At 53.3% G+C, this 14,585-nt stretch overlaps 1 protein-coding gene across 1 annotated transcript in view; it reads right to left on the minus strand.

Moving 5' to 3' along the window:
- Positions 1-14,585, minus strand: part of LOC137364263 (embryonal Fyn-associated substrate-like) — a gene marked incomplete at its 3' end in the record, with an annotated part of 76,792 nt that overhangs the window by 56,349 nt on the left and 5,858 nt on the right. Inside the window, exon 3 of the mRNA XM_068027592.1 lies at positions 12,495-13,115. Coding sequence (XP_067883693.1) covers positions 12,495-13,115 — 621 coding nt within the window. The remainder of the gene's footprint in view (positions 1-12,494; positions 13,116-14,585) is intronic.

Consider the following 14,585-nt stretch of genomic DNA (forward strand, 5'->3'; position numbering starts at 1 on the left):
ATCACAGGGAGTGGCGAGAATGTGGAACTCACTATCACAGGGAGTGGGGAGAATGTGGAACTCACTATCACAGGGAATGGGGAGAATGTGGAACTCACTATCACAGGGAGTGGGGAGAATGTGGAACTCGCTATCACAGGGAATGGGGAGAATGTGGAACTCGATATCACAGGGAGTGGGGAGAATGTGTAACTCGCTATCACTGGGAGTGGGGAGAATGTGGAACTCACTATCACGGGGAGTGGGGAGAATGTGGAACTTGCTATCACAGGGAAAGAGCAGAATGTGGAACTTGCTATCACAGGGAGTGGGGAGAATGTGGAACTCACTATCACAGGGAAAGAGCAGAATGTGGAACTTGCTATCACAGGGAGTGGGGGGAATGTGGAACTCACTATCACGGGGAGTGGGGGGAATGTGGAACTCACTGTCACAGGGAGTGGGGAGAATGTGGAACTCGCTATCACGGGGAGTGGGGAGAATGTGCAACTCACTATCACAGGGAATGGGCAGAATTTGGAACTCACCATCACAGGGAATGGGGAGAATGTGGAACTCACTATCACGGGGATTGGAGAGAATGTGGAACTCACTATCACAGGGAATGGGCAGAATTTGGAACTCACCATCACAGGGAGTGGGGAGAATGTGGAACTCACTATCACAGGGAGTGGGGAGAATGTGGAACTCACTATCACTGGGAGTGGGGAGAATGTGGAACTCACTATCACAGGGAATGGGGAGAATGTGGAACTCACTATCACGGGGAGTGGGGAGAATGTGGAACTCACTATCACAGGGAGTGGGGAGAATGTGGAACTCACTATCACGGGGAGTGGAGAGAATGTGGAACTCGCTGTCACAGGGAGTGGGGAGAATGTGGAACTCACTATCACGGGGTGTGGAGAGAATGTGGAACTCACTATCACGGGGAGTGGAGAGAATGTGGAACTCGCTGTCACAGGGAGTGGGGAGAATGTGGAACTCACTATCACGGGGAGTGGGGAGAATGTGGAACTCGCTGTCACAGGGAGTGGGGAGAATGTGGAACTCGCTATCACAGGGAGTGGGGAGAATGTGGAACTCACTATCACAGGGAGTGGGGAGAATGTGGAACTCACTATCACAGGGAATGGGGAGAATGTGGAACTCACTATCACAGGGAGTGGGGAGAATGTGGAACTCACTATCACAGGGAATGGGGAGAATGTGGAACTCACCATCACAGGGAGTGGGGAGAATGTGGAACTCACTATCACAGGGAGTGGGGAGAATGTGGAACTCACTATCACAGGGAGTGGGGAGAATGTGGAACTCACTATCACAGGGAGTGGGGAGAATGTGGAACTCACTATCACAGGGAGTGGGGAGAATGTGGAACTCACTATCACAGGGAATGGGGAGAATGTGGAACTCACCATCACAGGGAGTGGGGAGAATGTGGAACTCACTATCACAGGGAGTGGGGAGAATGTGGAACTCACTATCAGAGGGAATGGGGAGAATGTGGAACTCACGATCACAGGGAGTGGGGCGAATGTGGAACTCGCTATCACAGGGAATGGGCAGAATGTGGAACTCACTATCACAGGGAGTGGGGAGAATGTGGAACTCACTATCACAGGGAGTGGGGAGAATGTGCAACTCACCATCACAGGGAGTGGCGAGAATGTGGAACTCACTATCACAGGGAGTGGGGAGAATGTGGAACTCACTATCACAGGGAATGGGGAGAATGTGGAACTCACTATCACAGGGAGTGGGGAGAATGTGGAACTCGCTATCACAGGGAATGGGGAGAATGTGGAACTCGATATCACAGGGAGTGGGGAGAATGTGTAACTCGCTATCACTGGGAGTGGGGAGAATGTGGAACTCACTATCACGGGGAGTGGGGAGAATGTGGAACTTGCTATCACAGGGAAAGAGCAGAATGTGGAACTTGCTATCACAGGGAGTGGGGAGAATGTGGAACTCACTATCACAGGGAAAGAGCAGAATGTGGAACTTGCTATCACAGGGAGTGGGGGGAATGTGGAACTCACTATCACGGGGAGTGGGGGGAATGTGGAACTCACTGTCACAGGGAGTGGGGAGAATGTGGAACTCGCTATCACGGGGAGTGGGGAGAATGTGCAACTCACTATCACAGGGAATGGGCAGAATTTGGAACTCACCATCACAGGGAATGGGGAGAATGTGGAACTCACTATCACGGGGATTGGAGAGAATGTGGAACTCACTATCACAGGGAATGGGCAGAATTTGGAACTCACCATCACAGGGAGTGGGGAGAATGTGGAACTCACTATCACAGGGAGTGGGGAGAATGTGGAACTCACTATCACAGGGAGTGGGGAGAATGTGGAACTCACTATCACTGGGAGTGGGGAGAATGTGGAACTCACTATCACAGGGAATGGGGAGAATGTGGAACTCACTATCACGGGGAGTGGGGAGAATGTGGAACTCACTATCACAGGGAGTGGGGAGAATGTGGAACTTGCTATCACAGGGAGTGGGGAGAATGTGGAACTCACTATCACAGGGAATGGGGAGAATGTGGAACTCGCTATCACAGGGAGTGGGGAGAATGTGGAACTCACTATCACAGGGAGTGGGGAGAATGTGGAACTCGCTATCACAGGGAGTGGGGAGAATGTGGAACTCACTATCACGGGGAGTGGGGAGAATGTGGAACTCGCTATCACAGGGAGTGGGGAGAATGTGGAACTCACTATCACGGGGAGTGGGGACAATGTGGAACTCACTATCACAGGGAGTGGGGAGAATGTGGAACTCACTATCACAGGGAGTGGGGAGAATGTGGAACTCGCTATCACAGGGAGTGGGGAGAATGTGGAACTCACTATCACAGGGAATGGGCAGAATGTGGAACTCACTATCACAGGGAATGGGCAGAATGTGGAACTCGCTATCACAGGGAATGGGGAGAATGTGGAACTCGCTATCACAGGGAGTGGGGAGAATGTGGAACTCACTATCACAGGGAATGGGCAGAATGTGGAACTTGCTATCGCAGGGAGTGGGGAGAATATGGAACTCACGATCACGGGGAGTGGGGAGAATGTGGAACTCACTATCACGGGGAGTGGGGAGAATGTGGAACTCGCTATCACGGGGAGTGGAGAGAATGTGGAACTCGCTATCACAGGGAGTGGGGAGAATGTGGAACTCACTATCACAGGGAGTGGGGAGAATGTGGAACTCACTATCACAGGGAGTGGGGAGAATGTGGAACTCACTATCACAGGGAGTGGGGAGAATGTGGAACTCACTAACACAGGGAGTGGGGAGAATGTGGAACTCGCTATCACAGGGAATGGGCAGAATGTGGAACTTGCTATCACAGGGAGTGGGGAGAATGTGGAACTCACGATCACAGGGAGTGGGGAGAATGTGGAACTCGCTATCACAGGGAATGGGCAGAATGTGGAATTTGCTATCACAGGGAGTGGGGGGAATGTGGAACTCGCTATCACAGGGAGTGGGAGAATGTGGAACTCACTATCACGGGGAGTGGGGAGAATGTGGAACTCGCTATCACAGGGAATGGGCAGAATGTGGAATTTGCTATCACAGGGAGTGGGGGGAATGTGGAACTCGCTATCACAGGGAGTGGGAGAATGTGGAACTCACTATCACGGGGAGTGGGGAGAATGTGGAACTCGCTATCACAGGGAGTGGGGAGAATGTGGAACTCGCTATCACAGGGAATGGGGAGAATGTGGAACTCACTATCACAGGGAGTGGGGAGAATGTGGAACTCACTATCACGGGGAGTGGAGAGAATGTGGAACTCGCTGTCACAGGGAGTGGGGAGAATGTGGAACTCACTATCACGGGGTGTGGAGAGAATGTGGAACTCACTATCACGGGGAGTGGAGAGAATGTGGAACTCGCTGTCACAGGGAGTGGGGAGAATGTGGAACTCACTATCACGGGGAGTGGGGAGAATGTGGAACTCGCTATCACAGGGAATGGGGAGAATGTGGAACTCACTATCACAGGGAGTGGGGAGAATGTGGAACTCGCTATCACGGGGAGTGGGGAGAATGTGGAACTCACTATCACGGGGAGTGGGGAGAATGTGGAACTCGCTATCACAGGGAGTGGGGAGAATGTGGAACTCACTATCACAGGGAATGGGCAGAATGTGGAACTCACTATCACAGGGAATGGGCAGAATGTGGAACTCGCTATCACAGGGAGTGGGGAGAATGTGGAACTCACTATCACAGGGAATGGGCAGAATGTGGAACTCACTATCACAGGGAGTGGAGAGAATGTGGAACTCACTATCACAGGGAGTGGGGAGAATGTGGAACTCGCTATCACAGGGAGTGGGGAGAATGTGGAACTCACTATCACAGGGAATGGGCAGAATGTGGAACTTGCTATCGCAGGGAGTGGGGAGAATGTGGAACTCGCTATCACAGGGAGTGGGGAGAATGTGGAACTCGCTATCACGGGGAGTGGAGAGAGTGTGGAACTCGCGATCACGGGGAGTGGGGAGAATGTGGAACTCACTATCACGGGGAGTGGGGAGAATGTGGAACTCGCTATCACGGGGAGTGGGGAGAATATGGAACTCACGATCACGGGGAGTGGGGAGAATGTGGAACTCACTATCACGGGGAGTGGGGAGAATGTGGAACTCACTATCACGGGGAGTGGGGAGAATATGGAACTCACGATCACGGGGAGTGGGGAGAATGTGGAACTCACTATCACGGGGAGTGGGGAGAATGTGGAACTCGCTATCACGGGGAGTGGAGAGAATGTGGAACTCGCTATCACAGGGAGTGGGGAGAATGTGGAACTCACTATCAGAGGGAGTGGGGAGAATGTGGAACTCACTATCACAGGGAGTGGGGAGAATGTGGAACTCACTATCACAGGGAGTGGGGAGAATGTGGAACTCACTATCACAGGGAGTGGGGAGAATGTGGAACTCACTAACACAGGGAGTGGGGAGAATGTGGAACTCGCTATCACAGGGAATGGGCAGAATGTGGAACTTGCTATCACAGGGAGTGGGGAGAATGTGGAACTCACGATCACAGGGAGTGGGGAGAATGTGGAACTCGCTATCACAGGGAATGGGCAGAATGTGGAACTCACTATCACAGGGAGTGGAGAGAATGTGGAACTCACTATCACAGGGAGTGGGGAGAATGTGGAACTCACTATCACAGGGAGTGGGGAGAATGTGGAACTCGCTGTCACAGGGAGTGGGGAGAATGTGGAACTCACTATCACAGGGAGTGGGGAGAATGTGGAACTCACTATCGCAGGGAGTGGAGAGAATGTGGAACTCACTATCACAGGGAGTGGGGAGAATGTGGAACTCACTATCACAGGGAGTGGGGAGAATGTGGAACTCGCTGTCACAGGGAGTGGGGAGAATGTGGAACTCGCTATCACAGGGAGTGGGGAGAATGTGGAACTCACTATCACGGGGAGTGGGGAGAATGTGGAACTCGCTATCACAGGGAGTGGGGAGAATGTGGAACTCACTATCACAGGGAATGGGCAGAATGTGGAACTCACTATCACAGGGAATGGGCAGAATGTGGAACTCGCTATCACAGGGAATGGGGAGAATGTGGAACTCGCTATCACAGGGAGTGGGGAGAATGTGGAACTCACTATCACAGGGAATGGGCAGAATGTGGAACTCACTATCACAGGGAATGGGCAGAATGTGGAACTCGCTATCACAGGGAGTGGGGAGTATGTGGAACTCACTATCACAGGGAATGGGGAGAATGTGGAACTCGCTATCACAGGGAGTGGGGAGTATGTGGAACTCACTATCACAGGGAATGGGCAGAATGTGGAACTTGCTATCACAGGGAGTGGGGAGAATGTGGAACTCACTATCACAGGGAATGGGCAGAATGTGGAACTCACTATCACAGGGAGTGGGGAGAATGTGGAACTCACTATCACAGGGAATGGGCAGAATGTGGAACTTGCTATCACAGGGAGTGGGGAGAATGTGGAACTCACTATCACAGGGAATGGGCAGAATGTGGCACTCACTATCACAGGGAGTGGGGAGAATGTGGAACTCACTATCACGGGGAGTGGGGAGAATGTGGAACTCACTATCACAGGGAGTGGGGAGAATGTGGAACTCACTATCACGGGGAGTGGGGAGAATGTGGAACTCACTATCACGGGGAGTGGGGAGAATGTGGAACTCACTATCACAGTGAGTGGGGAGAAAGTGGAACTCACTATCACAGGGAGTGGGGAGAATGTGGAACTCGCTATCACAGGGAGTGGGGAGAATGTGGAACTCACTATCACGGGGAGTGGGGAGAATGTGGAACTCGCTATCACGGGGAGTGGGGGGAATGTGGAACTCACTATCACGGGGAGTGGGGAGAATGTGGAACTCGCTATCACAGGGAATGGGCAGAATGTGGAACTTGCTATCACGGGGAGTGGGGGGAATGTGGAACTCACTATCACGGGGAGTGGGGAGAATGTGGAACTCACTATCACAGGGAGTGGGGGGAATGTGGAACTCGCTATCACAGGGAATGGGCAGAATGTGGAACTCACTATCACGGGGAGTGGGGAGAATGTGGAACTCACTATCACACGGAGTGGGGGGAATGTGGAACTCTCTATCACAGGGAGTGGGGGGAATGTGGAACTCGCTATCACAGGGAATGGGCAGAATGTGGAACTCACTATCACGGGGAGTGGGGAGAATGTGGAACTCGCTATCACAGGGAGTGGGGAGAATGTGGAACTCACTGTCACAGGGAGTGAGGAGAATGTGGAACTCACTATCACAGGGAGTGAGGAGAATGTGGAACTCACTATCACAGGGAGTGGGGAGAATGTGGAACTCGCTATCACAGGGAGTGGGGAGAATGTGGAACTCCCTATCACAGGGAGTGGGGAGAATGTGGAACTCACTATCACGGGCAGTGGAGAGAATGTAAAACTCGCTATCACAGGGAGTGGGGAGAATGTGGAACTCTCTATCACAGGGAGTGGGGAGAATGTGGAACTCACTATCACAGGGAGTGGGGAGAATGTGGAACTCACTATCACAGGGAGTGGGGAGAATGTGGAACTCGCTATCGCAGGGAGTGGGGAGAATGTGGAACTCACTATCACGGGGAGTGGGGAGAATGTGGAACTCGCTATCACAGGGAGTGGGGAGAATGTGGAACTCACTATCAGAGGGAATGGGGAGAATGTGGAACTCACTATCACAGGGAGTGGGGAGAATGTGGAACTCACTATCACGGGGAGTGGGGAGAATGTGGAACTCACGATCACGGGGAGTGGAGAGAATGTGGAAGTCACCATCACAGGGAGTGGGGAGAATGTGGAACTCACTATCACAGGGAGTGGGGAGAATGTGGAACTCACTATCAGAGGGAATGGGGAGAATTTGGAACTCACTATCACAGGGAGTGGGGAGAATGTGGAACTCGCTATCACAGGGAGTGGGGGGAATGTGGAACTCGCTATCACAGGGAATGGGCAGAATGTGGAACTCACTATCACAGGGAGTGGGGAGAATGTGGAACTCACTATCACGGGGAGTGGGGAGAATGTGGAACTCACTATCACAGGGAGTGGGGGGAATGTGGAACTCACTATCACAGGGAGTGGGGAGAATGTGGAACTCACTATCACAGGGAGTGGGGGGAATGTGGAACTCACGATCACAGGGAGTGGGGAGAATGTGGAACTCGCTATCACAGGGAATGGGCAGAATGTGGAACTCACTATCACAGGGAGTGGGGGGAATGTGGAACTCGCTATCACAGGGAGTGGGGAGAATGTGGAACTCACTATCACAGGGAGTGGGGGGAATGTGGAACTCACTATCACAGGGAGTGGGGAGAATGTGGAACTCACTATCACAGGGAGTGGGGAGAATGTGGAACTCACTATCACAGGGAATGGGCAGAATGTGGAACTGACTATCACAGGGAGTGGGGGGAATGTGGAACTCGCTATCACAGGGAATGGGCAGAATGTGGAACTCACTATCACGGGGAGTGGGGAGAATGTGGAACTCACTATCACAGGGAGTGGGGAGAATGTGGAACTCACTATCACAGGGAATGGGCAGAATGTGGAACTCACTATCACAGGGAGTGGGGAGAATGTGGAACTCACTATCACAGGGAATGGGCAGAATGTGGAACTCACTATCACGGGGGGTGGGGAGAATGTGGAACTCACTATCACAGGGAATGGGCAGAATGTGGCACTCACGATCACGGGGAGTGGGGAGACTGTGGCACTCACTATCACAGGGAGTGGGGAGAATGTGGAACTCGCTATCACAGGGAGTGGGGAGAATGTGGAACTCGCTATCACGGGGAGTGGGGAGAATGTGGAACTCACTATCACGGGGAGTGGGGAGAATGTGGAACTCGCTATCACAGGGAATGGGCAGAATGTGGAACTCACTATCACAGGGAGTGGGCAGAATGTGGAACTCGCTATCACAGGGAGTGGGGAGAATGTGGAACTCACTATCACAGGGAATGGGCAGAATGTGGAACTTGCTATCACAGGGAGTGGGAAGAATGTGGAACTCACTATCACAGGGAGTGGGGAGAATGTGGAACTCACTATCACAGGGAATGGTCAGAATGTGGTACTCACTATCACAGGGAGTGGGGAGAATCTGGAACTCACTATCACAGGGAGTGGGGAGAATGTGGAACTCGCTATCACAGTGAGTGGGGAGAATGTGGAACTCGCTATCACAGGGAGTGGGGAGAATGTGGAACTCACTGTCACAGGGAGTGGGGAGAATGTGGAACTCGCTATCACGGGGAGTGGGGAGAATGTGGAACTCACTATCACAGGGAGTGGGGGGAATGTGGAACTCGCTATCGCAGGGAGTGGGGAGAATGTGGAACTCGCTATCACGGGGAGTGGGGAGAATCTGGAACTCACTATCACAGGGAGTGGGGAGAATGTGGAACTCGCTATCACAGTGAGTGGGGAGAATGTGGAACTCACTATCACGGGGAGTGGGGAGAATGTGGAACTCACTATTACAGGGAGTGGGGAGAATGTGGAACTCGCTATCCCGGGGAGTGGGGAGAATGTGGAACTCGCTATCACAGGGAGTGGGGAGAATGTGGAACTCACTATCACAGGGAGTGGGGAGAATGTGGAACTCGCTATCACGGGGAGTGGGGAGAATGTGGAACTCACTATCACAGGGAGTGGGGAGAATGTGGAACTCGCTATCACAGGGAGTGGGGAGAATGTGGAACTCACTATCACGGGGAGTGGGGAGAATGTGGAACTCACTATCACAGGGAGTGGGGAGAATGTGGAACTCGCTATCACGGGGAGTGGGGAGAATGTGGAACTCACTATCACAGGGAGTGGGGAGAATGTGGAACTCACTATCACAGGGAGTGGGGAGAATGTGGAACTCGCTATCACGGGGAGTGGGGAGAATGTGGAACTCACTATCACAGGGAGTGGGGAGAATGTGGAACTCGCTATCACAGGGAGTGGGGAGAATGTGGAACTCACTATCACGGGGAGTGGGGAGAATGTGGAACTCACTATCACAGGGAGTGGGGAGAATGTGGAACTCGCTATCACGGGGAGTGGGGAGAATGTGGAACTCACTATCACAGGGAGTGGGGAGAATGTGGAACTCACTATCACAGGGAGTGGGGAGAATGTGGAACTCACTATCACAGGGAGTGGGGAGAATGTGGAAGTCACTATCACAGGGAGTGGGGAGAATGTGGAACTCACTATCACAGGGAGTGGGGAGAATGTGGAACTCACTATCACAGGGAGTGGGGGGAATGTGGAACTCACTATCACGGGGAGTGGGGAGAATGTGGAACACACTATCACAGGGAGTGGGGAGAATGTGGAACTCACGATCACAGGGAGTGGGGAGAATGTGGAACTCGCTATCACAGGGAATGGGCAGAATGTGGATCTTGCTATCACAGGGAGTGGGGAGAATGTGGAACTCACTATCACAGGGAGTGGGGAGAATGTGGAACTCACTATCACAGGGAGTGGGGAGAATGTGGAACTCACTATCACAGGGAGTGGGGAGAATGTGGAACTCACTATCACAGGGAGTGGGGAGAATGTGGAACTCACTATCACAGGGAGTGGGGAGAATGTGGAACTCACTATCACAGGGAGTGGGGGGAATGTGGAACTCGCTATCACAGGGAATGGGGGGAATGTGGAACTCACTATCACGGGGAGTGGGGACAATGTGGAACTCACTATCACGGGGAGTGGGGAGAATGTGGAACTCACTATCACAGGGAGTGGGGACAATGTGGAACTCGCTATCGCAGGGAGTGGGGAGAATGTGGAACTCGCTATCGCAGGGAGTGGGGAGAATGTGGAACTCACTATCACGGGGAGTGGGGAGAATGTGGAACTCACTATCACGGGGAGTGGGGAGAATGTGGAACTCACTATCGCAGGGAGTGGGGAGAATGTGGAACTCACTATCACGGGGAGTGGGGAGAATGTGGAACTCACTATCACAGGGAGTGGGGAGAATGTGGAACTCGCTATCACAGGGAGTGGGGAGAATGTGGAACTCGCTATCGCAGGGAGTGGGGAGAATGTGGAACTCACTATCACGGGGAGTGGGGAGAATGTGGAACTCACTATCACGGGGAGTGGGGAGAATGCGGAACTCACTATCACAGGGAGTGGGGAGAATGTGGAACTCACTATCACAGGGAGTGGGGAGAATGTGGAACTCACTATCACGGGGAGTGGGGAGAATGTGGAACTCACTGTCACAGGGAGTGGGGAGAATGTGGAACTCACTATCACAGGGAGTGGGGAGAATGTGGAACTCACTATCACGGGGAGTGGGGAGAATGTGGAACTCGCTATCACAGGGAGTGGGGAGAATGTGGAACTCACTATCACGGGGAGTGGGGAGAATGTGGAACTCACTATCACAGGGAGTGGGGAGAATGTGGAACTCACTATCACAGGGAGTGGGGAGAATGTGGAACTCACTATCACGGGGAGTGGGGAGAATGTGGAACTCACTATCACAGGGAGTGGGGAGAATGTGGAACTCACTATCACAGGGAGTGGGGAGAATGTGGAACTCACTATCACGGGGAGTGGGGAGAATGTGGAACTCACTATCACAGGGAGTGGGGAGAATGTGGAACTCACTATCACAGGGAGTGGGGAGAATGTGGAACTCACTATCACGGGGAGTGGGGAGAATGTGGAACTCACTATCACAGGGAGTGGGGAGAATGTGGAACTCACTATCACAGGGAGTGGGGAGAATGTGGAACTCGCTATCGCAGGGAGTGGGGAGAATGTGGAACTCACTATCACAGGGAGTGGGGAGAATGTGGAACACGCTATCACAGGGAGTGGGGAGAATGTGGAACTCGCTATCGCAGGGAGTGGGGAGAATGTGGAACTCACTATCACGGGGAGTGGGGAGAATGTGGAACTCACTATCACGGGGAGTGGGGAGAATGTGGAACTCACTATCACAGGGAGTGGGGAGAATGTGGAACTCACTATCACAGGGAGTGGGGAGAATGTGGAACTCACTATCACGGGGAGTGGGGAGAATGTGGAACTCACTATCACAGGGAGTGGGGAGAATGTGGAACTCACTATCACAGGGAGTGGGGAGAATGTGGAACTCACTATCACAGGGAGTGGGGAGAATGTGGAACTCACTATCACAGGGTGTGGGGAGAATGTGGAACTCACTATCACGGGGAGTGGGGAGAATGTGGAACTCACTATCACGGGGAGTGGGGAGAATGTGGAACTCACTATCACAGGGAGTGGGGAGAATGTGGAACTCACTATCACGGGGAGTGGGGAGAATGTGGAACTCACTATCACGGGGAGTGGGGAGAATGTGGAACTCACTATCACAGGGAATGGGCAGAATGTGGAACTCACTATCACAGGGAGTGGGGGGAATGTGGAACTCACTATCACGGGGAGTGGGGAGAATGTGGAACTCACTATCACAGGGAATGGGCAGAATGTGGAACTCACTATCACAGGGAGTGGGGAGAATGTGGAACTCACTATCACGGGGAGTGGGGAGAATGTGGAACTCACTATCACAGGGAATGGGCAGAATGTGGAACTCACTATCACAGGGAGTGGGGAGAATGTGGAACTCACTATCACGGGGAGTGGTTGAGGTGAACAGTGTCGCTGTGTTGATGGTGGAAGCTGGATAAACACATGATGGAGAGAGGATTAGCAGAATATGGTGATGGGGCGGGGGAGATGAAGAGGGGGTGGGAGGAGGTTTGTGTGGAGCAGAAACACCTGCAGGGAGCAGATGGGCCGAATGGACTGTTCCTGTGCTGAATGGTTCTAGGGTTCATGTTCCCCCATTTACCCCTCCCCCCGCCCCCCCCCCCCACCCAGGGAAACCATTTGGGCCTTCGGCCTATATTTCTCACCTTTCTCTCCTGGGTCTTGGCCTCTGAGAGGCTTCTGCTGGTGGAGGGTGGTGTCCGGTTGACCTCTGACCCCTCGTGTGACAAAGGAACCTGGTATACCTCTGACCCCTGGGACGGCGACTTCACCCAGTTGACCTTCGACCCCTCACACCACGGGGGCACCTGGTAGACCTCTGACCTCTCGGACGGCGACTTCACCCAGTTGACCTTTGACCTCTCACACGACGAGGGCACCTGGTAGACCTCTGACCCCTCGGACGTTGACTTCATCTGGTTGACCTTTGGCCCCTCACATGATGGGGGCACCTGGTAGACCTCTGACCCCTCAGATGGTGGGTTTGCCCGACTGATCTTTAACCCCTTGAGCGACGGGGGCACCTGGTAGACACCCAGCTCTTGGCTGTCTGGGGGCGGGGCCAGGCTGCCCTCCCCGGGGCCGCCTTCTAGAAGCTTCAGCCGGTTGCCGGGGACGATCCCTCGCCGGCCATGAAGGGAGCAGAGCCACCAGCCCCCGAGGCCTGCCATGTCGTTCTCGACCACCATTAGGATGTCACCGCGTCGGAACGAGAGTTCATCGGCACTCTCTGCCATGTTATCATACAGAGCCTTGGCCAGCGACATCTTTGAGGTGGGGGCAGAGAGAGAGGGGACAAGGTTAGACACCAATTCATCTGAAATTCCTCAATTCCCCCTGCCGGTACTGAAGAACCCGGATCTGAGGAGGCCCTTCGGCCCATCGAGCCTGCCTGCCATTCAATATGGCTGATCTACCTCAACTCCCTGATCTACCTTCATGCCCGCTCCCCACATCCTTTAACCCCCTCAGTCCCCGAACATCTCTCAATCTCAGCCTTGAATATACTCTATAACTGAGCATCCACCGCTCTCGGGAGTCGTGAATTCCAACGATCCAGAACCCTCCCAGTGAAGAAATTCCCCCTCATCTCAGTCTGAAATGTCCGACCCCTTATCCTGAGACTGTGACCCCCGTGTTGGAGAGTCTCCAGTCGGGGGGAAATTCCCCCTCATCTCAGTCTGAAATGTCCGACCCCTTATCCTGAGACTGTGACCCCCGTGTTGGAGATTCTCCAGTCGGGGGGAAATTCCCCCTCATCTCAGTCTGAAATGTCCGACCCCTTATCCTGAGACTGTGACCCCCGTGTTGGAGATTCTCCAGTCGGGGGAAATCCCCCTCATCTCAGTCTGAAATGTCCGACCCCTTATCCTGAGACTGTGACCCCCGTGTTGGAGATTCTCCAGTCGGGGGAAATTCCCCCTCATCTCTGTCTGAAATGTCCGACCCCTTATCCTGAGACTGTGACCCCCGTGTTGGAGATTCTCCAGTCGGGGGGAAATTCCCCCTCATCTCAGTGTGAAATGTCCGACCCCTTACCCTGAGACTGTGACCCCCGTGTTGGAGATTCTCCAGTCGGGGGAAATCCCCCTCATCTCAGTCTGAAATGTCCGACCCCTTATCCTGAGACTGTGACCCCCGTGTTGGAGATTCTCCAGTCGGGGGGAAATCCCCCCTCATCTCAGTCTGAAATGTCCGACCCCTTATCCTGAGACTGTGACCCCCGTGTTGGAGATTCTCCAGTCGGGGGAAATTCCCCCTCATCTCAGTCTGAAATGTCCGACCCCTTATCCTGAGACTGTGACCCCCGTGTTGGAGATTCTCCAGTCGGGGGAAATTCCCCCTCATCTCAATCTGAAATGTCCGACCCCTTGTCCTGAGACTGTGACCCCCGTGTTGGAGATTCTCCAGTCGGGGGGAAATCCCCCCTCATCTCAATCTGAAATGTCCGACCCCTTATCCTGAGACTGTGACCCCCGTGTTGGAGATTCTCCAGTCGGGGGGAAAACAGTCTCTCCGTGTCGACCCTCTCAAACCCCCTTCAGAATTTGATATGTTTCAATGAGATCACCTCTCATTCTTCTAAACTCCCGGGATTACAGGCCGAGTCCACTCGATCTCTCCATGAGGACAATCCCCTCATCCCAGGAACCAGTCTAGTGAACCCTCACTGTACTCCCTCGAGGGAAAGTACGTCCTTCCTCAGGGACGGAGACCAGAACTGTACACACTGCTCC

Source organism: Heterodontus francisci, unplaced genomic scaffold, assembly GCF_036365525.1.
Source record: "Heterodontus francisci isolate sHetFra1 unplaced genomic scaffold, sHetFra1.hap1 HAP1_SCAFFOLD_1188, whole genome shotgun sequence".
NCBI classification, from domain to species: domain Eukaryota; kingdom Metazoa; phylum Chordata; class Chondrichthyes; order Heterodontiformes; family Heterodontidae; genus Heterodontus; species Heterodontus francisci.